The sequence below is a fragment of the Cystoisospora suis genome, assembly GCF_002600585.1.
Source record: "Cystoisospora suis strain Wien I chromosome Unknown contig_1751, whole genome shotgun sequence".
Taxonomy (NCBI): Eukaryota; Apicomplexa; class Conoidasida; order Eucoccidiorida; family Sarcocystidae; genus Cystoisospora; species Cystoisospora suis.
The window spans coordinates 72,956-87,718 of record NW_027154551.1 but is presented as its reverse complement, the minus strand read 5'-3'; the positions used below and the strand labels follow the sequence as shown (position 1 = coordinate 87,718).

The 14,763-nt window shown below is 53.3% G+C and overlaps 3 protein-coding genes across 3 annotated transcripts; 2 read left to right on the top strand and 1 right to left on the bottom strand.

The window, feature by feature from the left end:
• The first annotated feature begins 18 nt into the window (after positions 1-18).
• On the top strand, positions 19-2,537 carry CSUI_003894 (uncharacterized protein). The gene is made up of 2 exons (XM_068064089.1): positions 19-1,170; positions 1,777-2,537. The coding sequence occupies exons 1-2, from the start codon at positions 775-777 to the stop codon at positions 2,068-2,070; spliced, it is 690 nt and encodes a 229-aa protein (XP_067923942.1). The 5' UTR covers positions 19-774; the 3' UTR covers positions 2,071-2,537.
• Positions 2,538-3,295: 758 nt separating this feature from the next.
• Positions 3,296-6,541, bottom strand: CSUI_003893 (dna repair protein; the record flags this gene model as incomplete). The annotated part of the gene is made up of 2 exons (XM_068064088.1): positions 3,296-4,669; positions 5,663-6,541. The coding sequence occupies 2 exons, from the start codon at positions 6,539-6,541 to the stop codon at positions 3,296-3,298; spliced, it is 2,253 nt and encodes a 750-aa protein (XP_067923941.1).
• Positions 6,542-7,137: 596 nt separating this feature from the next.
• Positions 7,138-14,150, top strand: CSUI_003892 (dual specificity catalytic domain-containing protein). Its single transcript, XM_068064087.1, has 6 exons — positions 7,138-8,207; positions 9,704-9,878; positions 10,643-10,710; positions 11,581-11,778; positions 12,091-12,529; positions 13,056-14,150. The coding sequence occupies exons 1-6, from the start codon at positions 7,434-7,436 to the stop codon at positions 14,141-14,143; spliced, it is 2,742 nt and encodes a 913-aa protein (XP_067923940.1). The 5' UTR covers positions 7,138-7,433; the 3' UTR covers positions 14,144-14,150.
• Positions 14,151-14,763: the final 613 nt, after the last annotated feature.

The following is a 14,763-nucleotide window of genomic DNA, read 5'->3' as shown; positions in this document are numbered from 1 at the left end:
AACACATTTCTCTGAGAGGAACTGTTCCTCTCTCGCACATCAACCCCTTGAACCGCTCCTCGAATACGGGCGCACGGCTGGTGCCGGTGTCGCAGAAAAGCTGCGGCTCGCCGGGCTGCCACTGCGATGGCGGAATCAACACGGGGGTGCCACGGGGGGTCCCGGTGTTCGGCTGAGCAAACGAGTGGCGATTTCAACGCTGAGACGCTCAAACTGGATAAGAGACACAGGGGGCCATGCCCTGCTCTTGCATGATGAGCACCAGCGTGGGTAAATAAGTCGAAATCATGCTCAACGTCAGATCTGCTCGAAGTCTGAATCGGTGGCTGGCTGGGTTGCGTGTCTTGCCGGAGCAATCAATTCTGCAAGCAGTGTGTGTCTTCGTTTTTCTTCCAGCAGTATCAGCCTCTAAGTTCTGAAAAAGGACCTTGCCTGACTGGCTAAAAATCTTCCTTCTTCGCTTCGGTCATGTCCACGTGGTTGCCAAAGCTGGCTGGTTCCGGACACCAGGCGTTGACAAGCTCGCGCCGACAACCGGGTGTACTCGAGCATCGGTAGGACGAAAAGCGGGCCTACCTCCTGATTGCCTGCAAGAATTTCTTTTGACTGTTGATGGTGTTTCCATTTGTGCGTCCTTCTTTGACAGCATGAGCTTGCCCGATTTCAACTGAAAAGTCTCTCGAACACAAGCTTTCCGTTGGGAGAAAGTAAGGAGCTGAGTTTCCTGAGGCACTGGGTGTCTCACCTCCGACCCTTCAGCTACTCGGGAGCAAGATGTTCAAACTCGCGCAGCTGCTGCCGCTTTTTCTCTGGTTGCTACTGCCTGGATTCTCGTTTTGGGCACGGGGACTGTCAGGTGCCTCGGAGGTTGCGGATAAAGCCGGAAGGTTGGAAGTCCCGCCGCTAGGTCACAGGCTTGCTCGCGCCCTTCAGGCCCCGTCTCTGCTGGAGTTGCGCAGCAAAAAGGATGACGACGACGACGACGATGATGACGATGATAAAAAGGGCAAGGGGGACCACGAATCGGAAAAAAAGAAGGAAGAGGTTAAAGGCCACAGCGAGAAGGGCACCAAGGAAAAGCACGCAGAGATGCACGGGCATGGGGGTCCGGATATAATTCAGCCTGCGATTCACTTCCCTTACCTGCTGGACAAAGCCTGGAGAAAAACAGTATGAAAAAACCGGGTTGATGTATTTGGCCTTTCAAGCAGACAGGCAAAATCAGCTAGCCCTTACAGCCCGTAGACAGGATGGCGTGCAGGCACCGCCAAATTCGATGAAGTCGCCCAGAGCCTGTTACGCAGCGAGAAACACTTATGCTCGATATTTGAGCTTGTGGCCTGTGCAATAGTGTCTGCACTACTTACGGCACGTGGCTACAGCAAAGCATTTGGGCACAGTACCAAAGTGAAATATTCGTCGGCTTCGCGTCTTTTGCCAGAGATAGATGCACCGTAGGAGTCGCTGGCAAAAGTGTGAATCCGATTGAAATGTCAGTTTATCTGACACTTCCCATGCATGGTGCCGTAAGGTATAGTTGGCAAAGTTTCGCGCCAAGCTGGTACTGAACGTCGGTGTTTCACGTGTCCCCGGCGGCCCACTTCGACTGGCGTTTTTGCGTGCAATAGTCGGGCTTCCTATCTTCAAGGGGGTGTCGGCAGGGGAGGGGAGCGCGGCCGTCCGTGCACAGCTGCAGAGAGACAGAGGTGCAGTCACGCGTCTCCCCTTAATCTCTACCTTTTCTTTTGCGTGCTCCTCTTCTGCTACCTGCTGCAGCGCCGTGCCCTCAAGTACATAAGAAAGGCCACGAGCACTCTGGACACGTTGCAAGGTGAACTGGATGCTATTCCTCGAGACCTGAAGGCCATACCCTCGGTATCAGGAGCTGTGAAGATTCAGGCAGACGAGAAAGAAGTTACCCTGGCAGAAATCCATAAGGATTACCGTCATCTTGAACAACAGCTGTACACGCTTTCGGGGTACCTTAGCATGGCTAGAGGGCAAATTAACACGAAGCTGGTCCAACTCCTTCCTCAGCCACCCGCCCAAGGTGCCGCTCCTCCACACTGATACAGTTGTTCGCATCTGGCAGCCAGATCAACTGAAGCAGGTCGAGGAAGACCGACTAAAAAGAAGCAGAAAGAGAAGCACTGATGGATTTCCCTTACACGTTCGACGTCCTCCATCACGGAGGAAGGCAGACCGAGACGCGATGGGTAGCCGGAGACGACATTCAGGAGATGTGAATTGTGGATGTCTTAGAAAGACGTGAAGTACGTAATCTTTTGTTCGATTGCGGGACAGCCTCGGCCGTCACCACGCAAGGTCTTGGTCCTGTGGAGGCTGTTGTCGATCGCCGTCACGAGTCAGTCTAAGATGATCTTGAAACAGGTTGCCCCTCCTTCGCACTTATTCTTGAGCGAAGTAAATGCTTGCACGTTTTCGAGTTACATCTACCAATGTGACCGTAGTTCACTAAAGCGCACAGCGCGAGCCGCGGACAAGAAGTCCACAAACTCACCCGGGATGGAGGAAGAGGCCAACGCAGAGGAGTGTTTGTCTACCCACTCGAAGTCAAGCTTGTGGTTTTGTCTACGGACTGGCCTGGCTTTCCTTAACTTGTAAATTTGCTTAGCAATAGCGCTCTATTACTGCGTGTACCGTGCTCGCCAGTCGGATCTCATGAAAACTGAGACTGGGCTCCACCACATCGTCATGAATGCTATACTGCAGAATGGGTTACGCGGCAGCGCAGCGTATTCTGCAGTATAGCATTCACGTATGGCTCGATGCTTAGTTACTGCTCATCTCAGTCTACCTTTGTTGCTACACACCGCGTGTGGGCATGCGTACGCCTGTGTTGGTAGTCGCACACACCACGTGTTAATCAACGAAATCCAGAATCCCGCCGTACAAACCGGCTTCTGCTTATTATTGGCATCTTCTGGGACACTCCTAGCTGGATGTAGTCGAGGCACGCTATAAAAGGCGGGGCGCCTGGTGGCGGACGGGATTGCTTTCTGACAGGATCGGGCAGGACGAAGATCGAAGGGTAAGCAGATAGCAGCACCTTCACTCATTACTTGCATGTGAAGACAGGAACTGGATGTCTTCGGAACAACGGGAGCACGGGGTGCCGTTTTCCTTGATCAGCCGTGCGCATGTATTGTTACCACAAAAGGTGTTGGTCTGTGGCTGCCCATATTGTCGGGTATGGTCACCACTCAGCCTCAAACTGACGGCACCGTGTGTGCAACTGCTGCCTCTCCGCCAGATTAAAACTGTCTCGGACTTGTCAAGGATCGACAACTCCCTGAGTTTCGATTTTGAAGAAAATCTCACGGCTCGCAATTCCGGGGCCAAAGACACTTCGGAGACAACGTAGACCAGACCCAGTCTTCTCCATCGTCCCACTGAACGTGTCCTCGTACACGACTTCGGACCTCGTTTGACTTAGCTTGTGGACCATGAATCGAAAATCGACGCAGTTGCTCCATGTGCACCCCAACGCAGGCTGCACCCCAGAATGCTCGCCAGCGATGAAGAAGGGGATATTGGTTGCTTGGAAGTCCCGCCACACCATTGTGCCATCTATTCCCTCACAGCCGCTGCGCCAACACTCTGCGCGCTTCATTCCGTTGGGCCCATTAGACTCATGAACGTCACTTCGCTGGTCTCTGCCTATGGTTCGGCACTGCGCCAACCTACCGACCATAGTCTCTCTGTTCCTGCTGAGTCCCGGTCCGGTGTCCGCAGAAAACGAATCGCTGACTTGGTTGAGAACAAGGCAGCAGCAGCCATATTCAGCTGCATAACGCCGTAGGAGAGCCCCAACTCTCATAAGTTTTGTGGCTCGATCCATCAGCCCTTTGCCGTGGAACTCCGGGGCTTCTGTTGCGCGAAAGATCGCCGCAATAGAATCGATGACGACCAGCCGCACACAATAAGATATAAAAAGCCTTGGCAAGCGCCGCGTTAATACAATCCAAAGTTGCTCCTCCGATGAAGTCTCATCCATGAAAATGCGTTGCATCAGAGTCTTTGGGGAGGGGCAGGTGAGCCCCCCGCCTAACCCGTTGTTCGAAGTCTCGGCATTTAAACGCATACTGCGAGAGGTTACGATTTCATTGAGGCGGTGAACGGGGAACCCTCCTTCGGTATGGATATAATAGACAACAGCCGGTTCGCTTTTCGGCAGATGTTCCCGGAGCGCTTCGGCCTGCGGAACGGGTGAAGAGGCATCCCTGAAAGCAGCCAGTCGAAACTGCGCTCCCGCCTGCGCAGGCGCGTAGCCCTCCGGGGCCGACAAAATAGCTTTGTCAGCAGGCCTAATTACGGTCTCCGCCGCAAGACTTAACGCAAGCTGCGTTTTTCCGCTGCCTGCCTTACCAGACACCTCGACCACCGCTCCACCTGGAATGCCTCCTCCCAACTGTGCATCAACGGAAAGGCAGCCTAACGGAAGTGGAGTTAAAATCCGACAGAGCGGCGAAAAAGACAAAATCTGAGTTGCAGTGCGCGCCCGCCAAACATACTCCGGCGGTGGCCACGGCAAGGACTTTTCTGCATTTGCCAGTGTCCCTTCAGCTACTGCTCTGATTAACTCCCGAGCGCTTGAGGAAGACGCGCCGTCGTCGGCGGTCTCCGAAGAAAGTACAAGGGATCCCCTCTGGAATACATCGTTCGAACATGTTGACAGGTGAGTTGGAGTGTCTGGCTGGGATTGGGATGACATGTGACGATGAGTTTGATGAAGAGACCGGATTTCCGGGACACTCGATAGGCTCGCAGGCGACGAGACAAACGAGTGATGTTGAAACGTATGCCTCTTGGCAAGCGAAGTGATACACCAAAGATGCCCGCTGAGGCTCATTGAAGAATCGGGAGGCCAGCGCATGTTGTGCATGCGTTTTCACTCCGGGACAACGCGACTCGAACCAATGTCGAGACAGTGCGCTCAAATGGCATCCACCACCGCTTCCTCGCACCGTGTAAGATGGGCCATGTCAACTCGATCATCCTAATTATCACGCTTACAGGGACACTGTAAAGCCCCGGTTTTCATATCACAGACGTCAAAAAATCGGAAGGACTGTTAATCTCGCGCGGGTGGGGGCCGGCTGCCAACCTCAAACGACGGGAATATAGGCCGGTGTGGAATGATCCAGACAGGAATGCGGGATTTCTATCTTTCGCGCTGGTATCAGATGTATTAAGAACAACCCCCGAAGGAAAGTTTGGAGAAACAAAAAAGCATTCACAGGTTGAAAGGGACTGACACCCACAGACAAGATATCAACCGCCAGCGCACCAGTCACGGCGGGACAGACACACGTTCCTTTCACGACGATACCGACGCCAAATGCTCCTCTAGCGCGGCGGTCAAGTAGGCCGCAAGCAACTCGGAAAACTGAGCCCCAATTCGCTTGTTCTGATTGTTTAGCAGTATAGTCACATACTGCTTTATGTCAGCAAGTAGTCTGGGAGACGACCTCGTTGAAGCGAGCAGTTCGGCGGACGGGAGTGTAATCGTGTGCTCTATGATCTGCCGCAGAACGCGGCGGCATAAGGGACCAATACGGCAAGCTTGGTTTAAAATGCTGGACAGAAGGGGGAACTCGTTTACTCTAGAAAGAAAGAAGAACATAAGAAACGATACCACCTCGTTTATGCGCTCTAAGATGGCCTTGGCTCGAACGATATCCGTCTGAAGCAGTCTCCGAAGTCTAGACTCTCCCTGTTCTTGGCCAAACGAGGAAGCAGCATTGTACAACGCCTTGTTAGCAGGTAGAGTGCTAGATACGTCCCTGACAGCCGTGTTCAGTAAGTCTATGTCGTCAAAAGCAGCACCGCAGAATTGCGATTCCGTCATGAATGGCGCAAGGAGTGCGAGCTGCCGGACATTCTCCGGGTCGAGCAGCAGAATGGAAACTTGTACCCGCCTTTGGTCTCGCTCTAGTATTGCTTTCAGAGGTGCTAGTCGCATGACCTTGAAACTTCCGTCTCTCAAGATGGCTCTCATGGTTTCCCGACACTGCTGTTCTCGTCCGGAAACACAGAAGTACGCTTCATCGACGGGTAAGCGTGTCTGGAGGATTTGTAGGCACTGCCTGATATCGTCGGAAACACTGACAGGCGGTGGTGGGGGAGCAACGGGCGGTGCTTGTCTCCGTCTCCTTTCTTGAGCACGTCTTGTTCTGTCGGCTCTTAGTGCCTCCAACCGCTGCGCAGCTTCTGCGACCCGCTGTGACAGTTCCCGCCTGGACTCTTCTTGCTGTTCAGGAGTGGGAGATCGCTTCCTTCCAAACCTTCCGAAGAAGGATACACCCCTGTCAGTCCCTATGCGTGACTCGGGATGGGACTCTAAAAACGATTGTGAGATGGTCGTCGCGGGAAAGACGAAGGAGCCGTCGCCGAAAATTTCAAGGGCCTTGGAAGTCCCGGCATCTCGGTGACCAAAGACAACTGTTACGAGAAAAGTCGACAGAACGGCCAGCCTTAAGGCAGCTGCCACTCCAGGTATAACGAAATGAGAAGACATTCTACAGAACCTTTGAAAAGGCGGGCCGCATCCAAGCTCGGGTGAAAGGAAGGACAAGTTTCAGCCCTCTTTCAGTAGACCACCAGAATGCAGAAACAAATGTCTGATAGGGGCGTGTGCGTTAGTATGCTTAGCCATCCTCCCGTAGACGCCACCTCGCTAACGAGCAAAGACACCGTGCTCACCCGGGGCACACGAAAACCCGTACTGCGTCTACGCCTATGTCCTTGATCGCCTCCATTGCTTCGCGTCATCTATCCGATAGCTACGAGTCTGAAAACTTATTACGGACAGACCGCCGGGCTGATCTCGTAGTGAACAGTGCAATCACAGATCGCGCCCGGCGACCGAAGCCTCGCTTACTCTCTGTCCCAAATGGCATATTCATCCTCTGATGCGGATTCAACGAGCCTTCCCTACAAAGAAACCGACGTCTAAAACCCGAGTCCCCCAGACCAGATTGCGAGGAACGTCTCTCACTACCAGTCTGCTCCATTGCACACGAGGGTTTGGGTTTGGGTTTGGTACTGAGCCCCATGGCTACCGCGCATGCAACCGCCGTTCCGGAGACATGACACGCAGTGATTGAAAGCAGTGCGCTGGCGTTCCACAGTTCGTGGACGGTTTGGAAAGAGAGGCTTGTTTTAGACTAGCTGGTTTTTCGACCAGAGAGCGGCGGTTTTCACTGTCTCCGCGATACTTGACAACAGTCATCGTGACAGGTAGACGCTGCGCTGTTACGGGACAGAACTGAGGGACCGAGCCCGAAGACTCAGCATGCCCTCTTTTACACCCCTACTTGCGTGATACGTCAAATTATTTCAGTCTCCGCGTGGACTCTGCTGCTCCTGTCTTCCCCAGGTGAACGAAGCTAGACCTCTCTGCCAGGACGATGGCGCTAGTCACCCCATCTGCAGGCCCCGCGTTTTCCTTCTTTGCACATTTTTCACCGCTTTCCGGTCAGCAGAGGCTAGCAGCTCATCAGATTCTTCCGCATCTTTTTCTGGGCTCAGCCGCAGCTGCCAGAAGTGCTGCTTGGCTACACGAACATCACATCACGCACATCCTTTGTATCCACAATGCAGCGGCGACTCCGCGCGAACTCAAGCAGCAACTCCGGACTGCATTTCAGCGCAGAGAACATCACAAACAAGAAGCAGTTCGCTCCGCCACCCGGCAATCCCAGTCAGTCGCGGAGCAGCTCGTTGTCCACGGCGACCGCTGCGTGTACTGCTGCTGCTACGTACAAGATACACCTCATCATCTTCTTCTCGGCGTACTGTCTCCTGCGCTCCGCTTTGTCGACAATGCCATACAGAACCAGTCTTTCAGGGGTGGCGGCCCTCCTCAGGCTGAGGGGGACCACACGGTCCTTCCTGTTAGAAACCACCTGTTTATAGCTGACGATGAGCAGATGAGCTTTTACGAGCATGGCGAATCGGAGCCTGATTCTCGCGGACGTGACGAGAAGAACGGACATGTGCCACCGGCGAAGTGCCGGACAGCGCTAGCTCATGGGAACGTGCTCGTTCATTGCGCCAAAGGGATAAGCCGGAGCGCCTCGTTTGTTATCTGTTACTTGATGTATCGCCGATGCTGGTCGTACAACGACAGCTTCACGTACATTCGAAGAAAACGACCAATCTACCCTAATGTTGGCTTCCAGGTAATGATCATGGGGTCGGAGTCTGTTCTTTCTCTAGTTGACTCTTCAGGCGCACCCCCCGGGACCCGGAAGGGAGTCTGTGCATGGGGGGTGAGCAGGCTGTCACATAGTTGGCCTTTCACCGAACTCTCGCTCAATAAGCAAGAGGGGGGTGCTCCCCTGCTGCCATAAAGTGAAAGGGGCGGGAAGAGCTTCTGCCTCTGGGTTTCTGTAACGTCGACATGAATTCTTGGGTAACTTGTTACGGGTGTGTGCGTAGGCGTTCGCAAAGCACGACGCCACCAGGGTCAGTTCATCCACACTTGAATGTCCGGCCCCTCTTGGTCGGGGAGTTTCCTTGCGAAACAGCGTCTTCTGTGACCAGTGAAGTCAGGTGGTTATTCAGTCATAAAACAGGACTCCCGACATCATGAGGCGGGCCGAGAATTGGAAGGTCCACTCGGCCCAGCTACTACTGCCGTTGCTTCTTCTGCAGTTGTGCTTCTCATCTCCAGTCCATCCTGGGGGATTTCACTGCTTAGCACAGTGGTCTCGATGACGAAGGGGGCTTCTGCATGGGCCATAACTGACAATCCGCAAACATCCTTTTGTCCAGGGGTTCTCCCGCAGGTCTCCAGCCAGTGTCACGTGCAAGCAGATGAAAGACTGGTCCTTCAGCGCATCCGGAGGGAAGCTGACAAATTAAGTTGGATCACGACCATGGGATTCACGTTGTGCCGGGAAGAGAGCGTTTTCTCCCTTCTTTTCTCGGCAGTAGACTCTTCCATCTTCTTTGCGGACCCGCACATGAGGAACCTGCTGCGGGGAAGCCCACGCGTAACTCAGAAGCGAACAGTTGCTCTAATGAATTGCCATTTCAACTACAATCATACCTTTGTTTCTATTGTGTTTAAGTAGGGAACTTGGAGGTAATCGCGTCGGCAGTCGGCTGAGGGTTCCTCACCTTCACTTCTCTCTCGTAATCTTTCCGCGAGGGGTTGTTTACGTGGCGTGGAAGTTAGGAACAATGGCTTGAATCTGGGAGCCCTTGATCCGATGTGCATCACGTCACGCGCGGTACATGCCGCATTCTCAGTGACGAAGCTGAATGCCCGGTTTGTCCGGTATGCTGTCAGGTAGAAAGGAGCCCCTGCTTTGCAGGGGCGTCTGTGCGTGTCGGTATCTCAGCTCGCTTCTTCTGCGTCCTGACGTATTGGTGTGTGTGGGTTCCCTGCTGTTGACCCTTACGTCTGGGTGCCGTAGGCTGCGCTGGTAACACAGGGAGCCAGAGTGGGTACAAGGTGCAAATAGGCTCACCTCGAAGACCGAAGAGAGGACTATTCCATGACGGGTGTCATCTCGTAGGCGTGGGTGAAGCTACCAGAAATCTAGAAGAATGATGGGTTTCTTTTTCCAGGAAAAGTAGGAATCGTGGCGAGCTTTTGCTGAGAGGCGGACGAGTTTCTTGCAACGTCTCAGGACGAACTCAACTGACCCTTTTGTCTTGTTTTCTGTAGATCCAGCTGCAGCTGATTCAGTGCCTCCTGGAAAAGTTCAGGCCCACCATTCCCCGGGTGGACAACGAAGACGACTCTAACCGAAAGCGTGTGACTGCGGCGGCTGTCGCTGCAGGCCTTGTTCGTGATGAAGATGAACCCGATCTGTTCCGGAGGGACCCCGCCGCCCCTGAAAGTAAAATCAGAAGTATCCTGTCATGCTCTGGATGTCTTCAGTGTCTTCCGTTCTGTATAAATTGGCTCCTCTTTGTCGCGGAGTAGACCTACAGTATGAAGGAGGCTTTTGTCTCTACCTCAGGCTTCTTCAACCATATGACCTGGTATTGTGTGTCTATTCCATGTACTCTGGAAGAGGCATTTCTTTGCACGTGCCCTCTGTTCAACAGTGAATAGTCTTATCAGTATAATCAATACAAGAAATACCCCAGTAGTATTTGTGCTATTCCTGTTGGGCCGATCTTGAAAGATATAACAAGTTTATCGTGTAGACTCTTCCGACCCGCGAGTTGAAACTGAGAACCTCTTTGGTTACAGTTTTTCACCGCTGTTTAGCCGATTTCTTAGTCGCTTACTTGAGTCTGAAGGAAAACGTTATATCGAAAAAATCAACAGCTTGCTGGGTGGAGATTGAGGAAAGAGACTAGTCTCTCCTTCGGTTAGGGAAACTTTAAGATGCCTGTATGGCGGCGAGAGCCCCGCTGGCTGTTCGTGTAATTGTGCGTAAGCCTGCACGTCAGTCCACTTTTACGCCATGACACTTCTTCCTACCCGACAGAGTAACTTCAGCCCGCCCACAGGCTCTAAGCAGGCGGCGCAGCAGGTTTGCTTCCCAGTGTAGCTACTGTCTCCTGGGTCAGTATGTACACACTCTCTGTTCAGCCGACTGAATGTTTCGGTGCATACCATGGTCCTATGTTATGTCTTCCGCCCTGTCCGTAGAGTTATTGAGAATCCTCGCCGACGCACGGACAGCACTAAATACCTCTTCTTTGGAGACGAAGCTCGTGGTAAGCACCTGAACCCTCCTTTTGCGCCAAGCGGTTCATGAAGTTCTTGATCACCAGCGAACACCTTGTGGAGTAGCGCTCTCATGCCTCTTCAAAAGAACGCTGACGATATCTGTGTATAGTGCGATAGTCTTGTAGTTTTCGCTGGCTTCTGATAGTCCATGGGTTGTGTTGCCCCTTCACTTCTATCCCAGCTCCGGGTGTTCCTTTCTGTCGAAGTTGTAAGTACACAGCTGGTCGTTTCTTCAGAGCCCTGAATGTTGTGGCGCTGAAGGTGCCGGTGGCTTCTCTTTTCCGAGGTCTGAACGTTTGAGGGGTTGGCTCAGATCAACCTGGGTTAAGTCCGAGGTCGAATTGTCCGTCGTTTATCAATTTCAAGTATGCAACAGACGTTTGCTTCAATACCATGAGACGTCGCCCGGCAGCACACCTTCAAGGGATCAAGGCTACGCAGGCTTAAGATGTTGCTTGCGCCACTGACTATGAGATGTAGGAAGGAAAACAATTTGCTTGGCCGCCTCCCTTCGCTGCCGACTTGCTTGAGAAAATGATGCTTTCCAGCACTCGAAAGAGAAGGCAGCTGTCAACGCAGAGAAGTCCGCACGGAGGTCGATCTTCGATATCAACCAGGGTTGACAGTAGCCGTGCTTTTCTGTGGCTGCAGTGTCTCATACTCCTCGTTCTGTGTGTTCGTCTATATATATAGCCTGCAAAAGGAAACGAGACGAGTGGTTCATGACCTGGAAGCCCACTTTCCTGCTTCCCTGCTGCATGAGGTTAGGGGATCCCGGAGAGATTACGCTTAGGAGACGACGGCGTTGAGGGAGAAACCAACAAGATTCTCGTCTCTGCTGCTTCGTATATGTATAGGAAAGCATTTTAACTCAGTTACTGGCAGTCCAAGAACTTGTCCAGAGCATGTTCAAGCAAACCGGTCTACTCCGCGACAGACAAAAGTGGGAGCCACTAGGACTGTTTTTTGAGAACCTCAAGTCATACACTGTCCCGGCGGCTCCTGAGGTCCTCAAAACAGCTGAGAAAGTAGCCAAGAAAGCTAGTGAATTGAAAGTAAGTGGCAGCATGGTACTGTCTCGTCTTATCACAGCTACACTTGATCCGGGAAGTGTAACGAGAGTACGCACCGTAGACTCGTGTTGTCTTTGAAGGTTAGAGGGAGCAAACACAAAAAGCACCTATCTCTTGTGTCATTCCATCGATGGACAAGGTAACCGGAAAGATAGCTGTGGTGACGATAAGGGCGGGTATGTGAGCAGGAGACCTATTTTTATAGCCATTCAGATTGGCTGGCCGTTGGGGTGGTGCCTGGCTTTTCTCGCATCATCTTGTTTCGGTGGTATCCTCCTGACTGCTGCCGCGCAGCTTGTTTTCACAGCGACACTACCGGGTGTAGCCATAGCCGACACCGTTGCCGATGAAATCCGTAGGTGGATACAGGTCGCGTCGCAGAATCAAACAACAGGAAAGGAGACCAAAGACGAGAAGGAAGAACATAAACATTTCGGACGAGGGAGAACTGCGGCTGCCCTAGAAACTTTGACCGACCTAGGGGAAGTTCCCGGGGAAAATTCTCGTGAAAGGAATGGAGAGGGCGGAAGACGAGGAACGGAAAGGTTGAGTTCGGAAAACCCGGCGAATGTGGAAATAGATGAATCTCCTCTCGCCGGGACGATTGGTGTCTTGGGCAGTCGGACGGCTTCTACTGCTGCAACACTGCGTGAGAGGCTCCAGAGACTCAGAGAAAAGCGAGAACAGCTGACAGCCAAAGAGGCGCCAGATACCGGACCAGCAGCTGATCAGGGTGAGTAGAGTTAATATTCTCGTGTACCGCCGGTAGCTTTGTTTCTTTGCTCGAGCAAGTATATCTGGCGAGGCAGGCGAGTCTCCCCCTTGCCCTAGTTGCGGATGAATCTGATGTTCATACCCGGGGGGGACGCCGGTAATCGAGTGCAACGTTTTCCTCCTAGTGGGGCAGACAGTGATTGATTTACTACTGTTCGGTAATCCAGCTAGCGGCTCGCATCTCTCATACCCGCAGTAGATTGACTCCCTGTGAGAAGGGGCACTCGAAGGTGCTCCGCAACTTCTTTTGCCGTCGTAGGCGTCTGCGAAGACTGGGGTAGAATCACAGAAATAAGAGAAAGGTCAAATTTTGGAATTTCTGAGGGACGATCAGTGCGTAGGTATGACGGGGCATAGACATTGTGCATGTGTCTAGGCTTGTGTATCTGTATGCGCTGTTGCCACCTGGTATACGCGGGTCCATTTCTGAATGAATGTGTTTGCACTTCGAATTGATAGACCGCTGTTTGTCTTGGGGTCTTCAGCCTCTTCGGGCCACCGTGACGGTTCAATAGATAACACGCGGGTCTCCCATACCGCTAGCCGCGAAGACCATCGAGTGACCAGAGAACGGGACAGCGTTCTGTCAGCTGATGAGAACGAGCAACGCCACAGGAAGGAGCTGAAGAAACGAAGAAAGAAGGAGAAGAAGGAGCGAAAAAAAATGAAGAAGCGCCTGAAACGGGCGAGCCGCAAGGGCGGGCTGTCTGAGAGTGACGACGATAGCAGTGAGTGCAGCAGAAATAGTCGAGCGCGGAGTCACCGCGAGCCAGGGGGCGGTCGCGGACACCTCACGTGCAAGCAGAGTTCAGAGTCATCTAGTTCTCCGCCTCGTGGACGAAAGACTTTCACAGTATCATCAGACCGCAACGGACGCACACGAAAGGAGGATTGCGGCTCAAGCGAGGCACAGCGACGCCCCAGCCCCAGCCCTGCGTCGCCTGCCAGCCGGCCTGCGCGGTATGGCAGAAGAAGAAGCTGTGAGGTTCCAGTTTCGCCTTCCTACCAGAAACGCCGAGGCAGGGCAAATTCTCGGTCCTGTTCTCGCGAGCCAAGAACGATTGAAGGTATGGTGTCAGAGAAGCCCTCGACCTGTTGCAGCTCCGCAGTCCTCTCCTGTCCATCTCTCAGCTGTAAACCCCGTTCACCTGTTAATCTCCATTCTCGTTCACCTCTTAGTCGCCGTTCTCGTTCATCTCGTAGTCGCCTTTCTCGTTCACCTCGTAGTCGCCGTTCTCGTTCACCCCGTAGTCGTCATTTTCGGTTGCCTGGTAGTCGCCCGTCTCATCCTTGTTCTCCGGGACGTCGCCGACATGAGGATCAGCGCCAGAGAAGTAAGAGCCCTCCTTGTGGAGACCGCTCGTCTTCACTGTCAGGTAGTTCTCGGAGGTCTGTTCCAGCTGACTGCGAGTCTCGAAGCACCCACGACTTCACACATGAACCGAGGCCTCGGTCCCGCTCGGTATCGTACTCGCCCCCTTTGAAAGACAAGCCGTCTATCACCCATAGGAGGAAGAGTGGTAGCTGGGAGAGGGAGAGTCTCGAAGGAGGTGCTGCATACACCCGCTTATAGCTGTACGTCTTCGCATACTGATGCAACTGTCTACTTTGGCTCTGCACTCGCCTCCTGTGAGTGTCGATACATCGTCTTTCGAGACGAAGACGACTGAATGCTCGGCTGGGAGTAACTCGCTCGGAGTGTGGCTTGGGAAATAAAGAAACATCCTCATACTGACGCACCAGCGGTCGCGGTAAAGCACGCACGAGGCTGGATGGCTCGAGCTCACCAGCGCGGGCCGGGGCTCTGTCGTTGCCGCTGTTACCCTCGTGGAGAGTTAGAGAAGGCTGAGCGGCTGTAGTTGCGTCAAGCTGTCGCTTGCAGGGTAGTGAAGTTGAGATCCGCATTTGGACCCCACTTGTTTTCGGCCCCGCAGAACGGGTGAGTCACTGCGTGATATCGGGGCCGCGCATGAGGAGAACTAACGTCATGTTGCGACACTCTGGAACAAAAGGAGACACCGAATACACTCTCACGTGTGTCCGGATCCTTCGCTGCTTTGTGGCGGGTACGCAGTCGGGCTCTCATGCGCATCTAGCGAAGGGACAGATGGCAGTCGGGGACTGTTTCGAAGACGCGGGCGTGTCGTCTGTTTTGCGGGCTGCGATACCGGCGAGCGAGTCTGCAGCAGTTTT